The sequence below is a fragment of the Euprymna scolopes genome, chromosome 43, assembly GCF_053919585.1.
Source record: "Euprymna scolopes isolate OS-2025 chromosome 43, ASM5391958v1, whole genome shotgun sequence".
In the NCBI taxonomy this organism is placed as follows: domain Eukaryota; kingdom Metazoa; phylum Mollusca; class Cephalopoda; order Sepiida; family Sepiolidae; genus Euprymna; species Euprymna scolopes.
In genome coordinates, this window is record NC_136524.1 from 7,282,015 (window position 1) to 7,305,523 (window position 23,509).

Here is a 23,509-nt window from a genome sequence, read left to right on the forward strand (position 1 = left end):
TTAAAATTTTTAAAAAACAGTAAGGAGGGTAACTTATATTTTTAACTGAACATTATCTTATAAATTGTTTACCTTAATAAAAATTTGATTTTTTTAAAAATAAAAATCAAAAAACAAAAAGACATCACTATATCCTGGGGAATACTGATTAGACACTGCTAGTTATAAATAATTTAAAATGTTAAAAAAACAAACATAAATATATATTCTACAGAACTGTATTACATTTTTTCAGGTTGCTTGATCAGAAAATGTAGTTTGTGTAAATAGTTAAAAGTACAAGCAAATAGTTATAATATTATACACCTCTCTTTTTTTTTTTTTTTAATTATTTTGTTCTAGCTATGAGTGGGGTATTCTACTTAGTAAATGGTTAAAAGTACAAGCAAATAGTGTTATACACCTATGTATGTAGATTATACACTTATGTATACAGACATACAAAACATTAATCTTGAATTTTTTTATATCAGGTGACAATTATTCGAAACCAAGGTGATTTTTCTATACGTGCTTATCAAGATGACAGAGAAAAGGCAGATATCGAAGATGGTAAGTTTCCTATCATGTGTGTGAAGTTGCTACTAGAAAAACCTTGCAGTGTAGAAATTATAGCTTGTAGAGGACTTAATGAATTTAATTTCAAATTAATGAATTTAATTTCAACTTAATGAATTTAATTTCAAATTAATGAATTTAATTTCAACTTAATGAATTTAATTTCAAATTAATGAATTTAATTTCAAATTAATGAATTTAATTTCAAATTAATGAATTTAATTTCAAATTAATGAATTTAATTTCAAATTAATGAATTTAATTTCAAATTAATTAATTTAATTTCAAATTAATGAATTTAATTTCAAATTAATTAATTTAATTTCAAATTAATGAATTTAATTTCAAATTAATGAATTTAATTTCAAATTAATTAATTTAATTTCAAATTAATTAATTTAATTTCAACTTAATGAATTTAATTTCAACTTAATGAATTTAATTTCAAATTAAAGGGCATTAATATTGCAAGGTGAGAAGTTTCACACGTAATCTCTTCCATGTCAAATAACTGAATAAGTGACAAAAACTTCGTAATCTTTCAAATAATATTCAGATTTATAAAATCTGAATATTCTTAAGCCAAATCTACAAATGTACATACCAACAATAGATTTGTGGATTTTAGCAAGTTTCAACCAACTTATTGTCAAAATGCATCTTCATACGTAAACTTCAATTTGAATATCATTTTTTGCATCTATACAATATATATATATATATATATATATATATATATATATATATATATAAAATCTTTAGAATATTACTTTTAAACTTTGGAACTTTCAGTTTTTGTGCTTATTATCAAAGTTAGTCTATATAAAATTTCTTTACTGTTTTTCCTTTGAAGAAAAAGAACAATTTTTGAAACTCCATGGAATGAGGGAAAATCTTTATTTTGTACTTGTTGTGTGCAAACAAATGTTGTGAATCATAATTTGCAAAAGATTTAACTTTTTTCATATATATATATGTGTGTGTGTGTATGTGGACATGTGTATATATATATATGTGTGTATGTGGACATGTGTATATATATATGTGTGTGTGTATGTAGACATGTGTATATATGTGTGTGTATGTGGACATGTGTATATGGGTGTGTGTGTGTGTGTATAAATATGTGTATGTGAAGCTGTATATAATATTTTATGTATTGACTTTTAATATTTACTTTAATAGTGCTCAATATGCAAGTAGAGCTAGGTTGTAAGTTATGAAAATAAGCTACACAGAATTTTCTGTGCTTTATCCCTGCAAGGACTTAAAACATAATTGAACAAGTTCAAATGTTTCAAATAGAGTGAATTTTAAACTAATCAAAAAGCAGAACTTTATAAATATATTTTATATAAACATTCAAAATGGTCTACACAACTGAATTCATGTTTTTGCACTACCATGCACTGCGATAGAACCACAATTCATCAACTATATTAATATAATAATTTTGATTTTTTTTTTTTTTTCCTGTCTATACAGATTTAATAAGAAACTAACCAAACACGTCTTTGATAAATCTTTTGCACTTATCACTTACAGCAGTTCCTACATATTCCGCAAAACTATGCATTTATTTTACCATATTTAAAAATTATTACATTTAATTCAAACAACTTGCTTCTCTCAATTACATGTTCCCATTCAGAAAATAGCACACAGTTTCACCGTCTATACATTAAGTTCTCTCACACCACTCATATCACTTGATTACAAACGGGATACTTAATCTTTACTCGATCATTATTATTTCTTTACCATCTTTAGACAACTGAGAATGCACTACAACAAAAGACATAAATAGTAGGTGCTCCCTTAATTCAAATACTCTCTATCTTGTGTAATGGTTGTATTTGCAGAATAATGGATTATCCTACCACTTGATTTTCACTACAGACCTTGACCTATTATTCATGCTTTTAGTCATTATTCAGAATAGCAGAATGATTTCTATATGATTGTAAAGATACTGAAACGTATTACGTTAACCACGATAAGTGAAAGATCAACAATGAAGGAACAGCAGGCAATATGAATTAATTTGTTCGGCATTTTTAGTAGCAAAATACATAATTCTGTAAAGTGAAATTAAAAAACATAGTTTTAAAAAATTAGAAAAAAGTTTAGAAGAATATGAGAGAATATTAGAAAAATTTGCTGGTGAGTTTAAAGGGGAGGCATTAAAGGTTAGAATAAAAGGTTAAAGAAAGAGGATGATGAAATTCCTTTTCATTTAATATTATTATAATTGTGGAATTGAAGTCAGTGAGTGTTATGATTAGGGATTTGAAAAGAATTGATTTGTTCCAGTATCTCAGATAAATAATAATTTATGTATTTGAGGGGGTTTATTGTATCGTTAGATTTTATGATATTAGTCGGATTTACATTTTTTCATATGTTTACATGCTGAATTTAGCTCATTCTTAATGGTGATTATATTATTTTTAGCAGAAGTTGATTCCAGGATATACCATTCTATGGAAACAGTAGTATTTTTAGGCTTAAAGATTTTATTTAAGGTAGTTAGAGATGTCTCTGTTTTCTTGTGATAATTGTCCTTATTAAAAGAATGAATATGGTTTGATATCCGCAATTTTACTAGATTGAGAATGGCTTCAATGTAAGTATGGACTTTAAAGGATGTCTCCCACTCTATTAGTAGTGTGCTACCTATGGAGTTGGAGAAAAGGTTCTTGAACTGGCTCCATTAGTAATGTTTTGGATTGCAGGTGTAGACATGTTCTTTGGGGAAATTACTAAGTGGAAGTGGTTATTATGAGTTATATATATTGATAAAGAGAATTATCAAGAAGATAGGATAGTGACAACAGCATAAAAGTGTGAACTACTGCAGCTATAAAACTCAAGATTGTAATTGTCCGTTACAAAGAAAAAGAAATCACTACAGTACTATATGGGGCGGAGGAAAGATAGCAAGTAGAAAGAGACTAATGTGAGATTTTTGTATTTTTATTTTCTCTCTCTCTCTCTCTCTCTCTCTCTCTCTCTCTCTCATATATATATATATATATATATATATATATATATATATATATATATATAATGTATATGCATCGTCTTTCTTTTCAGTGGTGAAAGAAAAGCTGACCCCTCAAATCCCAAATGAACCTGTCGTTGTCCGTAATTGTGAATATCAAAACATGTGTTCTCGGCTTTTAGCAATTTTAGCCCTGCCTGGTGAGGATTTTTTTTTCTTCTTTTTTACTATTTATTTTTCATTAAATTTGTTTTCCATATAATCCTGTGTGTGTGATCGGGTTAGGGTTATGACAGCAGCATATCCTTTTCCTTGTTTTAATTCATTAATGTCTTATATGTTTTTATGTAGAGTGATGTGATCCTCGGTTGATTGTGTCTAACTGTGTTGGATATATACTCGAGAGTAAAAACAATGAAAAGAATATGCTGTTATCATAGCCCTAGGGGAGATAACTTTTACAGATTTTTAAACTGGAATTAAAACCACAAGTCAAGTTATTTGATAATATTTGCATTTAAAAAGTTGAATAAAAATATTTTTTTATTTTTTAATTCAAGTTTTATGTGTGTATCTTCTGTATAAAAGCACAAAGATATTCAACAAAATAAAGTTCTTTTTTATTTAGAATAATAATGGGTATAAAACAACATTGTCAAAAGTGATTATTCATAATTTTAGAAATATAAACATTTTAAAAGTTAAATAAAAAATATTTTCGTTGTTTTTAATTGTATGTGTATTTGCTGGTTTTCAGTAATGATGACACATGTAAATTTGGCAAAAGTGAATAAATAGGAAAAAAAAAATGGCATAAATTAAGGACAATTTGATAACAGAAAATTAGAACTGTTTGTTCTAGGTTTAAATAAGGCTAACACCCCTCCTCTATTAATATTTAACAATAAATAATTGAAAATATGTATTTACTGTGTTGTTTTTAAACTATGAAAATCTTTTCTCATTTTTTTTTTTTTTTTTTTGCAGGGGCATCCCTATACTCTAGTTTTAAATAGAGGCTACGTCCTCCTCTCTATATTTTAAAATAAATATCTTTAGAATTTTATTATGTTTTTTAAAGTAAATAAAGTCGATTTTTGTAAAAAAAAAAAAAAAAAAAAAAAAAAAATTTACGGAGAGCAGTGGAGTGGGGGATTTTTACGACAACTAACAACAAAGTTCCACAACACTTCCTGAAGCCAGAGTTGTGCTAAAAGAAAGTCATGCTAACTGTTTGATGGTCTGCAGCTGGTATCATCCATTGCAGTTTTTTGAATACTGACGAAACTATTATGGTGGATAAGTACTGTCAGCAAGTGGATGAAATGCATCAGAAACTTCGACAATAACACCCAATAATAGTTAACAGAAAAAGCCCAATAGTGCCTGACCGCATGTTGTTAAACCCATCCTTCAGAAGTTGAACGAACTGGGCTACGAAACTCTGTCTCATCCACCATACTCTCCAGACCTCTCACCTACTGGCTACCACTTTTTTAAGCATCTCAACAACTTCCTGTATGAGAAATGCTTCAGAAACCTAAGGTATATCAAAAACGCCTTCAGCGACTTCATTCAAATACAAGATTTTTACATTACTGGCATAAATACACTTGTTTTGCGTTGGCAAAAGTGTGTTGATCTTGATGGTACTTATTTCTATCAATAAATTTTTGTTTAAGCTGAGATATGTTCATCTGAGTTTAAAAGTTAAAAACTGCAATTTTCTTGTCAACCTAATAGATGAAAATATCACAAGTTTATCAAAATCTTGGATACTAGACATAAAAGGGAAAACATTAAGAAATTTGTGAAATTAAAAGAAATTATTTCTACATTTAAAAGTGGATGAGATCTCTCAGATACCCCCCCCCCCCTCCAAAAAGAAAGAAAAACGAGGTTCTACTTTTCTTAGGTAATTATGTATGAACACCCTGATAAAAATAAATAATTATTTTAGAATTTAAAGCAGGGGATTAGCATCACATATAAATTTAACCCTAAAATAATCTCCATTTAATTTTTATTCTTAAATTTTATTTCTTGTCGTAAATTTCTAATTTATTTTTTGAAATCTTGAAACTGTAATTCAGTGTTTTAATAGCTGGTGGTCATGTGGCCAAAAAATAGTTTTAACTTAAACTTTTATTTACTATTTTTATTTTCTTCTTTCAAATGATTGTGTCATTTTTTTATGTTGTTTACAAAGAAACCGAAATGTACTATGATGGATTTAATTCTAATCAGATTTTAATTTATTACTTTTATAATAATGGGAAAAAGTAATGCCGCAATGTGTTTTACTTAGAATAAATCAATTTTATTTACTTTAAAACATTAAATAGTTTTTAATATTTTAAAAAATATAATGGATGTGTGTGTGTGGGGGGGAGTTTTAACCTCTTCTTGAAAGTACATCAAGAACAGTTCTAAAATATATTTTCAATTGATATTTATTCTATAGTTGCTTAATTTATCTACCTTGCCAAAATTTCCTGATTTTCGGTTCACCAATGTGGAAATGTGTCACGGTAACCTCATTTTGCATAATTTCTATCAGCAAAATGTCAGGTCAATCATTTTCAAAGAAGGACTTTTGGGGTTATATAGTAAATAAGTGAGAAAAAAGGGCATTAAATGTAAAAATGAAATTCAAATGATTTATTTCATGTAAACGTGTAAAGAATTACTTTTTACTAAAAAATAAAATGTATATAATTAAAGTTGTTGATTTTGCTTTGGAAAAAAAAAAAAAAAAAAAAAATCAATATTTTCGACATATTGACAAGAAATGTAGGTGAAAAAAGAAAGAAAAAAGATTTAAAAGATTAAAATTATTTCATGGTGAATTTCATTTCTATACATATACTAGAAGAATACTTATTCCAGGATGGGTAAAATTACTTCCTAGAACAGGATTTTGTGGTTCTTTGTTATTGTAGCAAAATTCGAAAATTGAAATATTGAATTTCAAGTGAAACCAATGGCAGCTATGAATTGTTATGTCGCAGTAAAGAACATATCCAAAAATTACGAAAAATGATAAAGTAGAAAATTAATTTTTAATCAAAATAGATTTTGAAGACAATTAAATTTTCTAAATTGGTCAAAGATTTTCATTTTTCAGAAAAGATTTATCTCCCTTTCCGACTTCTTTTTTTGCAAAACTTAATTTTCACTAATTGTCTTTGAAAATTATTTTCATTAATAATTAATTTTCTACTTATGGTTTTCATAATTTTTGGATATGTTCATTACTATGACATGACAATTCAGTAGATACCATTGGTTTTGCTTGAAATTAAATATTTCAATTTTCAAATTTCGTTATAATAACAAAAAGAACCGATTTTACACCATTTTTATGTCCCTTTACAAAGATTAAAATAAAGATTTAATAAAACTAAACTTTATGTTGAGCATACTCATCCCAATGTTGATCAAAATCTATTGCATGATTTTGATTGTACTAATATCTAACGATTACAGATTAAATTCAAACAAATCTGAAATATTTTAATTTTCAAATAGAATATTGTGCCTATATCTAAAGTTTTTTTGGCATGCTCTAAAAAAAGCCCTGTAATTTCGAAAATATTATTAATAGATGTCTAATACCTATTAAATTTTCACAAAAATCAGAAATATCTGAATTGTCACGAAATTTTACTCCCTTTGCAAGGAACTGGATTAAACTAAATACTTTACCACTCCTGTGTTCCAAAATCATAACAATTAGTTTAAGAGTGAATCCTGTACACACAAGTGAATAAATAGTAAAAAATAGAACAAAGCAAGAACATTTCGGTAATGGAAAATTAGGACTGTTCATGAGAGGTAGCGTTAGGCTGATATGATGATACTTGCTATAAAATGGATACAAGAGAAATGCATTGAGCAGTCCATACATTTGTATCGGATTTTTGTCGATTTGTTGACTAAAGCGTTTGGCACAGTCAGCAGAAGTACATTTTGAATAATTCATCAAAATGGAGATTGTTTGCTTAAACTTGTGAGTGTAGTCAAGCAGTTACATAGAAATATTAATGCCCAGATTTCATCAGGTGATCACCTGTCTGTTGTAATCCTTATTGATAATGATCTAAATCTATACTGTTTTCTATGTTCTTTGCTGCCTTGCTAACACACGCTTTCCGTGACACTGATAGGCGGATCTATTTAAGATTTAGAAGTGCAGGCAAAGTTTTTCACAAGATTATTCAATGCAAAATCAGAAATCTTTCAGACTTTGAACAAGTGCTTCTTTGTACAGATGAGATGACTACTCTGTGAACACCAACGTTGACATGTAGAATATCATGCACTGCTTCACAGCTTCATGCACTGCATTTGATTTTTTATGTATTTACAGAATAAAAATGTATTCCTGTCGACTGGATATGTGCATCTCCATGTTTCCTGATTTATGTAGCCAGTCTTCATGTCTGAAAAACCTGATTATAGCCAATTAAATTATCACATCAGACTGAAATGGTTGTTTAAAGTTAGAACTGAAATAACTCAAATTGCCTTTTTATTCTGATGGAATTTTATAGCTCTTGGTTTGTAAAGAAATCTGACTTGCACCTGCAAGTCCTCTTCTTCCTACTCACCATAACACAGTAAGCAGTGTATATATATATATATATATATATATATATATATATATATATATATATATATATACCATACACATATAATTTTTTTTTTTCTACCTTTGCAGATGGCTACTTTTCCGACCAATTCCACACATGCTACTGTGAGACGTGTCATAAGGTTCGAGGTGATGGCATGTACCACAAACGCGGTGACCCGGCAAGAGAATATGCAGTTCCATGCGGCTGGTGCCGTTTCTCACTCAGGTAAAATATGTCTTATTTATGTGATGACCTTTTCTTTAGATGTAGAGGATTTCATACTACAAGCGTGTGTATATATATATGTGTGTGTGTGTGTGTGCGTGCGCGTGAATACACGGCTGGACTTAATAGCGTTTTTATTTTTATCAACAAAATTTCTCATTTGTATCCTTTGATCCTCACTCGTGTTCAAGAAAATAAAAATTGTTGAAAGACTAATTTTAGTTTGGATTCGTATTTTCAAAAGTTTATCTTTATTATGATTCACTTTTAACGATTAATGTTAAATATCGTCATCGATATTTTAGAATTTTCAGTTTTTCTAGTTTTAATATTGTTGATAGCAAAGATTTCTCTGATATTTCTCCGATATATTTACTTTCTCTGATATAATTTTTCTCACATAATGATAAAACTTTTGAATTTTCTATCAATAATCCAAAGAATCAAGAGCTATCACATAATCATGTAGGTGATAGGAGTCCCAAAAAGCACATATTATGAATTAGGAGAATAATTAATTATAATTTTACTTGGAGCTAATGTTGTGTGTGTGTGTCTGAATAAAATACAAATGGTGGTTGACATTATGTGAATGAAAAGGAAAATCTAAAATAAATCAACTGTAATCTACGTTTTATCCCTGTTTCAAGGGACATCATCAGGATTTGGTTAAAAAATGCTGAGTTAATACACGTATCTTTTTCCTCATGTTTGTATAATTTAATTTATAAAAGCTCTACTCTTGTAGTAACACTTTTGAAAAAAAAATGTTTTTAGTTCATGTTGTATTGAATTTAATATCTACTAAACATGTTAGTCCATTAAAAACAGGCAAAATTATAACTTTTAGCACTTTGAATTATTGTTTTATACCAAATTAATGGTTGAGTTTGTGTTCCCTATTAATTCCTTACTACACATCAAAGAAATACCATAATACTTAGTTTGCTGCACCTTATTATAACAAAAGTACGTACAAAATTTCAGCCAGATTGCCTCATTAGTTTATAAGAAAAAGGAGAACAGAGAGATAGACGAAGAGAAATATAATATTGATAATTGATATAGTTTGATGCTGAAAAGCTATGAAACAGTACTGTCTGTGAATGACTATATATATATTAGTGATGGGATGATTCCAATATTTTTCCTGATTCCAATTCTTTATGAATCTCTAAATATTTAATTGTAAAATTATTATTTTGTCCCGATTACTGTAAAAACACATCTTAATTGTGCATATATTTTCTCAAACATAAAAAAAACACATGTGAGGGGGTGATCTAAAGTTTTTAGTCTTACTGGAAGTTTAAATCAATATTTATTATTTTATTATCACTACAAACAGTGGAAGATGTTTCTTAAATCAAATAAAAAAGATAATTTAAGGAATCAGTTTTGGCATCGGAAAATAGGATCAAATTTTTTCAATTCCATACCTTAAAAAGCGCCGATTTTTCCGATTCTGATTAATCGTTCCCACACTAATATATATATATATATATATATATATATATATATATATATATATATATATATATGGTCCCGGGAAAACTCGTCTCCGGAAAACTCGTACCCGGAAAAATCCCCCCTTTTTGCTAGGTAGGAAAACTGGTCCCTTATTGAATAAATATCGATTGAAAACGCATTTTATTACCGTTCTTGAATGAGATATTGTTTTGAAAAGAGACTATGCACCCCCATAATATTTGTAAAAATTATTTTTAACTCTTGCTTAAAAAAAATAAACTTGATCACAGAGTTAAGATACGAAAAACAAAAACAAATATTTATTTTAAAAAATACTTTTAACACTTTTTATGTCATTACGAAACAAAAATAAAGAAAGAAAACATATTATCAAAGAAAGCAATTATTTTATTTAGAAGAATTAATTCAGTTTAAATAATTCTTGTGTTATTACAAAATAATAAAAAAGAAAACACGGTCTGATGTAATTTTGGTACCGCGCTGAAATAGCATTATTATTTTGAAAGCCAGGAGGGGAGATTATCGTTTAAAAGTCATTTCAGGGGGACTTGTGCAGTACTTAAAAATATACAAATTTATTTTCTTTTGGAGGTGGGCTCGTTTTAAAACTATATCTACCTCAGTATTTTCTTTTATTAATGTAATGTCGAGTGTGACACTGCGACATTACTTGTTATTCCTTTTAACTAAATAAACTCTTTAAAATAAGTTTAAACACCAAAAACTTACAAAGCTAGGTAGAAAACGAAAACTTAGAAAAATAAATTTAATTTTTTTAAAACAATAACAATGTAAAAATATTTTTTTAAATATCATGGGATGTGCATTATTACCTAAAAATATACAAATTTATTTTCTTTTGAAGAAGGGGGGGCTCGTTTTAAAACTATATCTACCTTAATATTTTCTTTAATTTTCTATTTTTGAGCAATTATCCTCCTAAAACGTGATCCTCTTATGTCGGACATTTTTTGTTCATAAGTAACACTTGACATTACTTTTTTTTTCTTTTTTTTTTTTTTTTTTTTAACTGAATAAACTCTTTAAAATAAGTTGAAAGACCAAAAACTTTCAAAGCTAGGTAGAAAACGAAAACTTAGAAAAATTAATTTAATTTTTTTAAAACAGTAAACAAGTAAAAATATTTTTTTTTAAATATTATGGGATGTGTATTCTCTTTTAAAGACAATATCTTCAAGAACGGTCATAAAATGTGTTTTCAATCAATATTTATTCAATAAGGGACCAGTTTTCCTACCTAGCAAAAGGAGTCGAGTTTTCCGGGTACAAGGTTTCCAAGTACGAGTTTTCCGGGGACGGGTTTTCCTAAATTCTATATATATATTATTAATATAGACAAATTTAGATGGTGACAACACTGAACATGTTAATGTTTCAGACAAATGGTTGGTTTAAGCCAGAAGTCCTCATCAGGCGACTTAATAAATGGTTGCTTTCTATAGAAGAAGTCCTCAAATGCAGAAAACAGAAATAGTTCAATTTAATTAAAATAATATATTATAAAATTAAAGAGAGAGGTAGAGGAGTCATGTTTGTAGCATATGTCACATGGCTCTTCTTCCCCTCTCTTAAGCCTGGTGTGTATATATATATATATATATATATATATATATATATATAAAGGAAGAAAATGAGGATACAAAACTATGTAGTAATATATGTAGATTTACTCATTTATTTAATAAGGATGTACATCAATTAGGGGTGTAGGGTAGGTGGGGACTTTTTATACCATGGTATTTTGAAGCCTAATGCTTCTTATCAGAAAAGGAGAGAAGATGTCTGGTAACATAATATTACATTTTAAAACCAAAAACGAAGTAAAAAAATAGGAAAAGGAAAAAAATAGAATCTTCGTTAACAAGGATGTATAGCATCAAAATGTATCTGATTTAAACAAATAAACTTGTTTACGTAATAAAAAAAAATGCATTGTTTTTAGCTTTACAAACGTATTCATTTATATATGTAATTTTTATTTTCAATATGTATATATATTATTTTCAATATATATATATATATATATATATATATATATATATATATAATGCCTATTACCTTATTAGATTGTTACTGGCAAAATATACAGTTTATTTAATATGTACAAATCCGTGTTGAATGTGAGTCTATTCATTACTTGCACAAATAACAAAAAATGGTTTGAAGAGAAATAGATGTAAGATGCCAGGTTAAGTATTACATTAGTTTTTTCTTCTCCTAGATGAATGCCTTTACAAACATCCATTTCTCTAAATAGGACACATAAATTCTGTTTTTTCTAAAATTTTGCATATTGTATCTTTCCTTTAGGAAAAGCCATCATATTTTTAATCTTGTATCTATCCACCATGTTCACCATATGAATATAGTAAGGATGAGTGGAGGAGGAGATGGGAGTATAGTCTCGAATGATCTGACTCTATAAACGCATTGTTTATATTATATTACTGTGTGTATGTGCATGTACATGTATATCTTCAAATCAGTTGAACAGTGGATTGTATCGCTGTTTCAGTTGTATATATTTCTTATGTGAGTAGAACCTGTCTTTTTTTCTCATTGCTTTGAAATTGCTGTATATATATATATATATATATATATATATATATATATATATATATATATATATATATATGCATGCAGGTAAGGATTGTACCCACTGGTTAAAATCCAGAGAATCTTTATATAATAGTAGTCAGTAGTAAATCGAGCTACTTATATATAATAAGTTTTAGTTTTATAGATATTTGGTACACATCAAAACAATTTTGATCAACTCAATTTCCTCCGGCTAAAAAATAATTATCTGCTCTTTCTTTTCATATTTAACAATGGAGCAAAATTTGAATCAGTGACAATCATATGGCTGAGTTTAAATTATCGTCTTTGAACATGCAAAACATAAAATTTTTCATAATCAGCCAATAAAAGATCTGTGAGATTTTTAAACTTCTAAAATAAATGAAAATGTAAAGAGTGGACACTTATTTTTCAGCCTTAAGAGATCGATCTTAAAACATGTCTGGATTTGTAGGCAAATATTCCTCGTTGGTACACGTACCTCTCGATCTTTCTTAAGCATATTTAATTTTGGCACTTGTACAGTTTAGTCAAGACATTAAAAAATGAAAATATCGAAAAAAGGTTATGTTGTGCGTATCCGTTTTGGACTGAAGATCTAAAAAAAAAAATTTAATTTAATCGAGTAGTTTTTTTTTCTACAGTGGAAAAACACGTTCTTATGAGAGCGCGTTGAAGTCAGCCATTGTGAAATTTGCTGAAGCTGAACAACATGCCACGGGGAGATAACTGAATGTAAAGTGCCGACACTCCCTCCCCATCTTTAATTCTAGCTTTTCTTCCTAAAAGTCGAACCTTTTGCTCGGTATCATAACAAATTGTTTTTTCGCTGTAAAAAAACTACTTGATGAAATTAAGTGAAATTTGTTTCATAACGGATATGTGAAATATAACCTTTTTTTCGATATTTTCATTTTTTAATTTCTTGACTAAACTGTACAAGTACCTTTATTTTTTTTATTTCCTTTTTTTCCCTCCACACAGATTGCCGTGTAAAATTCACAATTCAAATGTGTTTGACAAATGGCATTCTGCATTTTACGGAACGCGTTTGGAAGCTGTGCGCAAGGTTTTGGACTGTGGTGATCTGCACCGGTCAAGTGAGTATAAGCCCTCACCCTTTTATATATATATATATATATATATATATATATATATATATATATATATGTCTTAGAAATTTTTTTAAATTGTTAAAATAAAATGACTATTTAAAAAATTTAAATAAAATAACTATTTAAAAAAATTAAAATTAACTATTGAAATAAAATAAATTCCTGAATTTTGGATGTAGTTGCTACTTTTTAAATCGATGCAGCCATCAAAACAAAAATTCCGAAATAGAATTCCTATTTACATTGCCTCTCCACAAGACAGAGTTAGACACCAGGGTGGTTTTTTAATATGGAGAAAAAGAACAAAAGATTTTTAGTTGTCTCAGTCATGAAGGATTTCTCCTCCACTGAGAGAGTACAAGAAATGGAAGTGCAGCATCTGAAGAACAGATACTACACTTTGATCCTGGCCCAAAATGAAAACAAAAGTAACATTACACCACATCTTGACTTACATATTTTAAGAGAAGAAGCTTTAAAAGCAAACAAAACAACGAAAAGCAACAATCCAATATATTATTGACAGTCTAAAATCCGGCCATTAATAAACTCTCCAATCATCAAAATATTGTAAAATGGAGAAAGCATATTTGTAGTACTTAATAAACCTGACTATCACGCTAAGCTTCAAACTATTCTTGATAATCACACAAAAACTCTAAACAATCAACGGCCCTCATGTTAATATATCAAAGACACAAAAAAAATGTAATTTTAAAAGTATGTATGAAGGAACGAACCCAAACCCTTGAGTCGAAGTTGGAGATTAAAGTGTGAAAAAAAAAGTGTGACGTTAACCACTGGGCGACCACGAAATATTAACAGAAACATGATTGAATTTATTTAATTATTATGAATTGCCAGGTGCCCGTACTTAATGAAGTCCACTTTGACTGTGGAGCTGTATTTTATTTACTGCGGGGCAGTATTTTTTATTTTTTTATTAAGGGGAGTGTCCAAATTGAATAGCAATTGTCTGATATAATGAGAAGTTTCACATTGATCAAAGCTGATTGCTTTCGGACGTTTCCAGAATTAGTTTCACTTTTATCGTACGAAAAAGCTTAATGCACATGCGGCGATCGAAAAATGTTGAATATTTATCTTTTCAGAGTCAAGCAAATTTAATAGACAGGCGACCCCAAATAAAATTACTGATTTTAAACTTGAAACATAATATTATTACAAATAATAATAATACCAAACATCACAACTACATTAACTTATACTATTGCGATAATGTAACCAAACTTTAGTAGAAAAAGTCATAAAAATATTGTACACATGTACATATCCCCAATTAACAATAATAAAAATTAAACTTTGTTTTTGCTATAAGAAATTTAAGACCCAACATCTTATAGTTGAAAACACTTCCTCTACAACCCATAAGATATTAGACAGAACCAATATTCTTAATAAGCTTAAATGCCCTTTGGTAGAATGTAACTCTCATAATAATGCTAAAGCTAATAATAGCTACATTGGTTTTACCACAACTATCCCATTTTATCTACCTCACCATGCATCTTATAAACTCTAGTTCAGTTTACCAGCATTTACAACAAACATAACTACACTCCTCTGATTGAAGAAGACAAATTAATAATTAATAACACGAAATAATGCATAATTATAATCAATTAAAAATAATATATTTCAACTTATCTTGATTAAAACCCAGCAAGTTACAATTAACAACATTACATATGAAACTAGTAACGATATTTTAAAATGCTTACTATAATAATTAAATACCTACAGACACTAGTGTTTCATCCTTTCGGGAATCTTCAGTGCAGGGTGTTATGATTAATACCAGTCGACAGATTCGAACTCGGCAACACAAGCTATGTCTGACTCAATTAGCAAAGACCGTATCCAATCGGCTACCATTAAGCGCGTGAAATAACGTTAAATTTAAACATTTTAATTTTTTAAATTTTCTTGACATCAGACAGTGATCCAATCATTATACGATGATCTATGCATAAGAGCTAAATTGACCGACTTTAATTCAACTGAAAGTGCTCAACAATAAGAAACGAATTTCTTAAAGGGGCTGTCATAATCATTTTTTCACTATAATAATTAAATACTTACAGACACTAGCGTTTCATGCTTTCGGGAATCTTCAGTGCAGGGTGTCACGATTAATACCAGTCGACAGATTCGAACTTGGCAACAGTGTGTGTATATATATATATATATATATATATATATTATTTATTTATTAATATAAACAAATTTACATGGTTGCAACACTGGGAATGCTAATGTTTTGGACAACTGGTCGGTTAAAACCAGAAGTCCTCGTCAGGCGACTTAATAAATGGTTACTTTCCACAAAAGAAACTAATCCTCAAATGAAAAAAGACACAGTTCAATTTACTCAAAATAAAAATATAAAATTAAAGAGATGGGAAGAGGGGGCCATGTGACATATATAATTTAAATAAGAATACAGCAAGAAACACGGGGTTATGGGTGAAAGACAAAGGGGTTTATTTACAAGGGAATACATGTGACATAAGAGTTACTCGACATCTTGTCTTATTCTCTTCCTGTCTTTTTTCCTTCTCTTTCAGTCACGTGAGAGGGTATAGTTTATTTCATCTATGAAGGGATGTTAGGTCATTCCATTACATCAATAATAAAAAACATTAAAAGAAGGGAAGGAGAGACCAGGAAAAGAAAAAGAGGAAAAGAAAAAAGGGGATGACCAACGGTAGTAAAGATTATCAGTAGGAGGGTACTAGGAAATCACTAGACAAAGTGTATGTATGTGTATATAAACATACACATACACAAATATATGTTGTCAGAAAATGTTGCATGTGCTTGCATACACACACACACTAATGTGCGTAAGTGCAAACAACACAGATTTTCTGACAACATGATTTTCCTCTCTTGATTTTTCCAGATTAAAAAGAGATTGTCGAACCATCTGTTGTCAAAAAATCAGTGTTGCATGTACTTTACTTGCGTGTGTATGTGTGTATGTATATATATATGTGTGAGATGGATGACAAAACCTGGGAGAGTCTTGCTTTGGATCATGGAGAATGGAGAAGGGTCTTGTGGGGAGGTGTGGGCAACTTTGAGGCTGATTAAACCCAGTATGAATGACTGAAGCGTAATATTCAGAAAGGGGGCGTGCAAGAAGTTGATGAGCTAGGGCGGCAAATTGCTCTGGAGTGTGAGACATGCGGGAGATTATGGCTGAGCAGAGCTGGGCTGATAAGCCACCAGACTGCTCATCAGCACAATGGGCCACAAAACAGTCTTGTGTTGCCAGATCTAACTTGTGTCAACTGCAGGCGACCGTGCAAAACAGCAGGCAGTTTGAAACGGCATTTCATAGAAGTGACCATCAAGCACGTGCTGCTAGTGGCGCTCATGTCTGCATCATGTGTGCCAAAAGATGCCAGAGTTTGGCAGGGCTTAAAAGCCACTTCCGTGCGGCTCATCAGTCTTCATGTTTCAATTTTTTAATGCTATGTCAAGTAATGGCAATATTCAAGAACGAATTTGCTGCCTTTATCATATATATATACACACACACACACACACATAGATACAGTGACTGTAGGATACATTTTTTTTTCAGAGTACAATGTGGGATACCATATTTTTCCGGCCTTTTGGTTACCATATTTGCCACGCCTTATGGTGTTATTTACACTGTTATTTGATTATATACATGTGTATTATATATTGTACTGTATTTTGTTAATAATTTTTAATATGTACTGTATAAAATTTTGCTTAGGCCCCGTCATATGGTGATTTCACTTTACGATCCCAACCTCGGAATGGGTTAATGTTGTATCCCGGGGTTCTACTGTATATTTGCTATCATATAAAAGTCATTTTGTGTGTGTGTCCGTTCCTTCCTCATTGGTTCCAAAACAGCTGAGCCAATCTTTTGCAAATTTCACACAAAGCTAATTTATATGTCTGGCAGTGTTCTTAGATATGTTTTGTACAGAAATTCATCCAATAAGTGTAGAAAATCGAAAAAATTCAATCTTAAAAACAGATTTTTTCTCTTATAGATAAAAAAGAAGAATTTTTATAAGGAAATATTTTACGTTTACACCAGCCAAGAGAGATAATGAAATTTCAACAAATCATTTCTTCTTAAAAAAAAACAGATTTATTATAATCTGGAGATATAGCTCCCCTGTTTAAGCCTGGGTGTACCTCCCCATCTTATTTTAATTTTTTTCTTATTAATGAGTTCAATTTACGATAGAAGAAGAGGTTCATTTAAAATTGCTGCAAATCATATCTTTGTTTTCATATTTAAATTGACGCGGACGTAATATTGTAAACAGACGGAATTTGATGAATGACATCATTATCATTATTATTGTAATTATTATTATTATTATTATATTTTTATTTTATTTTTTATGACATTATTATTATTATATTTTTATTTTATTATATACTAGCAGGGGGTACCCGGCGTTGCCCCGGGTGTTTGGAGATGTGTGTGCTCGGGCGGGGGTGGCGGGTGTTAATCAAAACATAAGAATAAGCGAAGTAAAAAAAACTAACATAAGGCAAACGAACGATGTTAAAATGGGAAAAACAAAAAAAGGAAACGCGAAACAGAAAAACGAACGTTAAAAAATCTGAAAAATACACCCCCTCCAAAAAAACACGTGAAAAATGACTTAAATAACCCTGCTTCAATATTAAAATTTAAAAAATCGAGAAAAAAAAAAAGGCATCTCACACCACAATTCGAACCCAAAACCGTTAGATAATGAGGCTGTATATATATACACACACACACACACATACTTTTATGGTTTTCTTGTAAATATTTCAAGAGTAATCTTTTTTCAGTTATACCAGGTTAGACAATGATACAATACCAAATATATTGAATTTTTTTGACACTCAAATAAATAAAATGATGGAGACCTGACCAACAATGAGAATTACACTCTCCAAATTGAGATATGTTTTTGACTGCTTGTGACACGTAAAAATTGTTTGAATATGTTTTTATCTCCATAGAAGATCTCCTGAAGAGTTTGCTACATTCAAAAATACAATGATAACATGATTTTACTGTTTGCTGAAGATTGCTAACGAAATAGATCTGTAACATATACTCTTATGAGAAAATAAAGGAACATGTGTTTTCAAAAAGTGTGATTTAAACTTTTTAAAAAAATTGTGTGTATATGTGTATATATATATATATATATATATATACACACACACACGTGCACACGCACATGTATGCAACACTGATTTTCTAACAACAGAAAATCAGTGTTGCATGCAGTTTTGTGTATATATATATATATATATTTATTCAAGTACGTGCAACACTGATTTTCTAACAACAGATGGTCCGGCAATCTCTTTTTAATCTAAAAATAGGAAAGAAAACATAATAATCCTGCTGTTTCCAGGCAACAACAAATTGAGCAACCAACAGATGACTCTATGTCTAGTGTGTCATCAATTTGTTTATGGTAGTCTCCCTTTATTTTGTAGTTTATTATATCTTATTTTGCTTTAATTTTACCCTTATTATGGCTTCACAAGAAAATTCAAGAAGCATTTTCCTATTTACCTTAAAGAAAAGTTTGAATTACATTTGAAACTTGATAAGGTTTCTAGCAATTCGTGATGACTTAAAGACAGGGTAGGTGTATAACTAATGGGTTAGTGAATTGTTAATTACAGTGAAATTGATTTGTTCGGTAAATTTTTTTTTTTTACTTGAATCCACCCTAAACAAAACATACCGTCACTCAGATCTAAAGGGCTATTGTAAATTAATCGTAAGAAGTGGAGAAAGATGTTTGTTCACATTACATTTAAATTTTTGTATATTGGTACAGTCAAAGAAACCAAGAGCAGGGACGAAATTCCAAAAGCGTGTAGTACAAGGAAAGAATCTATAAAAGTAGAAAGCCTCCAGCATCTAGGGACTTTTACAGTGAAAGGGTTGGATTTTGCTGTTTGTTGGATTGGTTAAGGCTATTTATGTCCAGGAGGTACAAGTGCAGTAAGTTAATCAGAACACATTTCATTGAAGTACTTGTAAAAATCAGAGAGATCTAACATTGTAGTGATGGGACAGGGATTGAAGCTTGGTAGACAGTGTGAAACCTATTAGGTTAGATTTTTTTTTGTTTGTGTATAGAGGAAGAGGCGAGTAGTTAGTGCACCTGCTCAAACGTGGCAACAATACTTTGTGAATGGCGAATATTGGCTCTGTAGAAATATAGGATACTGGTGGGTGTGAAAAGTTTTACTACCTTTGCAGCGAACGTGGCAGTATCTTCTATGTATTTATTCCAGTTAATGTTACGTGTGACTGTTAGTTCTGTTTAATGATTACTTTGGAGAGCTCTGGAACCAAGAATACTGGAATATCAATGTTGCACATGTATGAGTGTATGTATATGTAATTATTAGATTCAAGTAGGAAGATCTCCAAAATCCTTTGCAGGGCAAGTCCAAGTAGAGAGTTCAATGTAAGCATAGAGCAATATTAATAATGGTGAATGATGGTAAATGAAAAAATCTTTTCAAAAATACAAAGCTAATAATGTTCAGGCATTTTATTTCATCTGCGGCAGATTCTTCAGCTCACAATAACTGATTTACATCTTCTATTATATTAAGGGAAGTATGTGTTTGTATGTCTGCTAAAAACTTTTGTCATCCACATCTGACCAGGTCAAAACTGGTACCATCTGAAAGGGCAAGGCATTGGATGCATGATATGTTAAAATTAGAAAAAAGATTAATTCTGTGGTGGTCAACTGGACCCATTTTTGGAGTGGGGGGGGGGGCTTTTTCATGTCGTTCTTTTTGCAAGTCACACATGTATCAAACTAAAAAGCTTATTTTGCAATGTCATGACATCCTAAGCACTCGTGGTTGTGTGAGCAAAATAGTTTGTCCATATGTTTTTTCCTTCTTCTCCTCTTTAGTGTTTCACATTCGAACCCAGACACCACGGCTCATTTTTTTTCTTTTTTTGGTCACACTTCCTGCTATTTTGATTGAAAGAAAAGTTGTTTTGATTCATTTATTTTTATTTTATGAGTGGAGGGAGCAAAGGGGGCTCCAGCTTACAGGTAACAAAAAGTGCTCAATATAGCTCTGTCTCTTCGTATCCCATCTGCCAAAATATCTTTTGGGGAGTTTGTCATGTACTTCTTTTTCATGTTTTTATCTGTTTTTAAGTATCTTTTATTTTTTAAATTGTTTTGCACGTAACGATAAAGTTGACACATAATAATGAAAATTATTATATGAAAATTAGATGTTTGTCAGCAACAACAAAAACTTTTGATACCGGTAAAATCAGTTTTTATCGTATGGTCATGTTGAAAAAATGAATGAGAATTCTTGGGTTAATAGGGTGTAAAACAATTGAGGTAGTAGTCAGCTCACAATCCAAGGAAAACATAGGAGGAAGTGATAAGTATGGAGTTCATAGAAAGAGGGATAAATAAGGACCTGGCCAGAGGTTAGTTTGGAAGCCAATTTCTAAAAGCTGTCTAATATGTGTCAACATGTAAAGCAGATGTAAAAACAATGATGACAAAAAATTAGAATGTTTGGTAGCAGATCTTAAAGAAGCAAATTTAAGCATCTTGTGCAGTTTTAAAGATGAAATCTCTCTTCGAAATGCAAGTAATATAGTTGGAAAGCTGGACCCACACTTTGAAATTGCAGTGCCATTTAAAGTAAGATTAAAAGGAAACTATATAATGTTTATGGCAAGTATGTGGTGATATATATTTATATGAGTGACACTGAAATTATTGCATCATGACCAGATTCCTAAAAATTTGATATGTAATCATTGTACCAGCATTGCATGTGGGTCCTGCTTCAGTATTATCTGAGATGGAGTGGACATATGTTAGGACTGACAGAAGTAAGGTGAATTGAAGCATCAATTATTCAAATCTAAAATGAGGTATAAAGACTACATAAAGAAAACAGTAAATAGTAATAGTAAGGACAGCCAGTGCCTAAAAATGCACAAAAGTTGAAAACAGATAATTACAATTTCAGTTTGCAGCAGTCAAATAGAGGTCAACACTGACTGGCAGTTGCAAAGGCAACCAGTGCCCACTAGTAATCTCCTCAAACTAACACTACTCGCCAGTGTTGGAAATGATATATATTAGTATTGGGATGATTGAATTGGAAAAATCAGAATTTTTTGGGTATAAGAATCGGAATCGGAAAATTTAGAAGCTAATTTCTGATTTAAAAATGATTCTTTTAATTTTTTCTTGGTATTAAAGAAATGAAACAGCACAAATTTATCTATTCATTGGAAGTTCATTTACAACATAAGACTAAGGCCCATGGAATGAGTTATAAATGCTACTCCCAGATTTAATATTGATTCTCAGAGTCTAATTTCTAATTTATTTCATTTATTGGTCAATTACTGTAAATATCCCTTTGTAAATCTTTTTAGCACATATTGACTAAACATTTCATGGAGTTTAGATTTGATCATCAAAATATTTTAAATGTTCTGCACAAGGTTTTTCAATTTCGTTGGCACCATCTGAACTCTGTCGTCTGTCATTGGCTTCTGAAATAATTAATAATTATGGTGCTTTGCTTTGGATACAAGTGAAAAAATATAGAACAGAATCTCACAATGAGTTTATCAAAATTTTTGATAAAATATGTAGCGGGAAAATGTTCAGAAGTTTTCTGAATTAAAAAATTGTTGAGGAAATAATTGCAGAACGGTAAGACATCATTTGAAACTCAAAAGAATTTTGATTTTGACCTGTAATGAAATGAAGCAATTTTTCTCCACCCCAGAGTACTCTTTTTGAGGGAGTACGATATTCCTTACATCCAAAACTGACCTTGTTTCTAATATCGTCCTTGTTGTAAGACATGGAAATGGGGACACACAAAAATGGATATATTTTATAACTAGTTTATACGGTTATTTTCTGCTTATCAAACTATAAATGTATTTTTTACAGTTGACATTTTATTAAAAGTTAATCACTACATGTCGATTGACAGAAATTAAAACACCCAAAATGGAAGTTATTTAAAAAAATACATGAAGTATTTATTTTATAGGACAGGTCATCTGGCAAATGTCATATTTGCAAACACAATGTTTTCTATTTTCATCGATTTTTTTTTTTTTTTTTTTTTTTTTTTTGTGCATTTAATTAAGAAAAAAAGTGTACTTTTATTGTGAAAAATAGTTTTAGATAAATTTTTAAAATTAAAAATAATTACAAATTACAGTTTTATCTATTTTCTTTGTTTAAAACGTTCAATTCAATGAAATAACCGTAAGAATAAAGAACTACTGTCTGCATTCTATTATTTGCATATGTTGAATAAATTTATCAGATGTTTTCAAATAACAGAATTTTTCCATCAATGACTGTGTGTGTGAAGAGAAAGTGAGTGAATTGTTAACCATTATATGCACCTTTTAAAAATTTTCTATTTTGTTATTCATGCCCCCAGAAAATACTGGGTGATCTTGCTAGTTTCAGAATAATTTGGCCATTTTGTTTTATTTTTACTTAATTTTTTTTTTTGTTTTTGCAGGTGAAATTTTAGCAACAAACAATGTTTTACTCGCCCAGTCTTTCCCTTGTACCGAAAAGTCAAAGCCCGATGATTGCCAAAGCCGTCAACTCTTCCTATCACCGACGATACGATATGCGGGCTCAAAATATTTTGCATCAAGACATAAGTAAGTAATAAGAAAAAAACATAAATAGCTTAACTAGCAATTACTACTGTCAACACAGGGAAGAGTCTATCAGGGATGTATACACAATTTGATGATTTATACAAGTGAAATGTGGTCAGTGAGG

At 29.9% G+C, this 23,509-nt stretch overlaps 1 protein-coding gene across 2 annotated transcripts in view; it reads left to right on the forward strand.

The window, feature by feature from the left end:
- LOC145268445 (neuralized-like protein 4) overlaps positions 1-23,509 on the forward strand; it is a 164,551-nt gene that overhangs the window by 135,234 nt on the left and 5,808 nt on the right. For both annotated transcript variants that reach the window (XM_080124008.1, XM_080124009.1), the window contains exons 21-25: positions 474-552; positions 3,655-3,762; positions 8,286-8,424; positions 13,501-13,616; positions 23,238-23,385. In XM_080124008.1, coding sequence (XP_079980134.1) covers positions 474-552; positions 3,655-3,762; positions 8,286-8,424; positions 13,501-13,616; positions 23,238-23,385 — 590 coding nt within the window. The remainder of the gene's footprint in view (positions 1-473; positions 553-3,654; positions 3,763-8,285; positions 8,425-13,500; positions 13,617-23,237; positions 23,386-23,509) is intronic.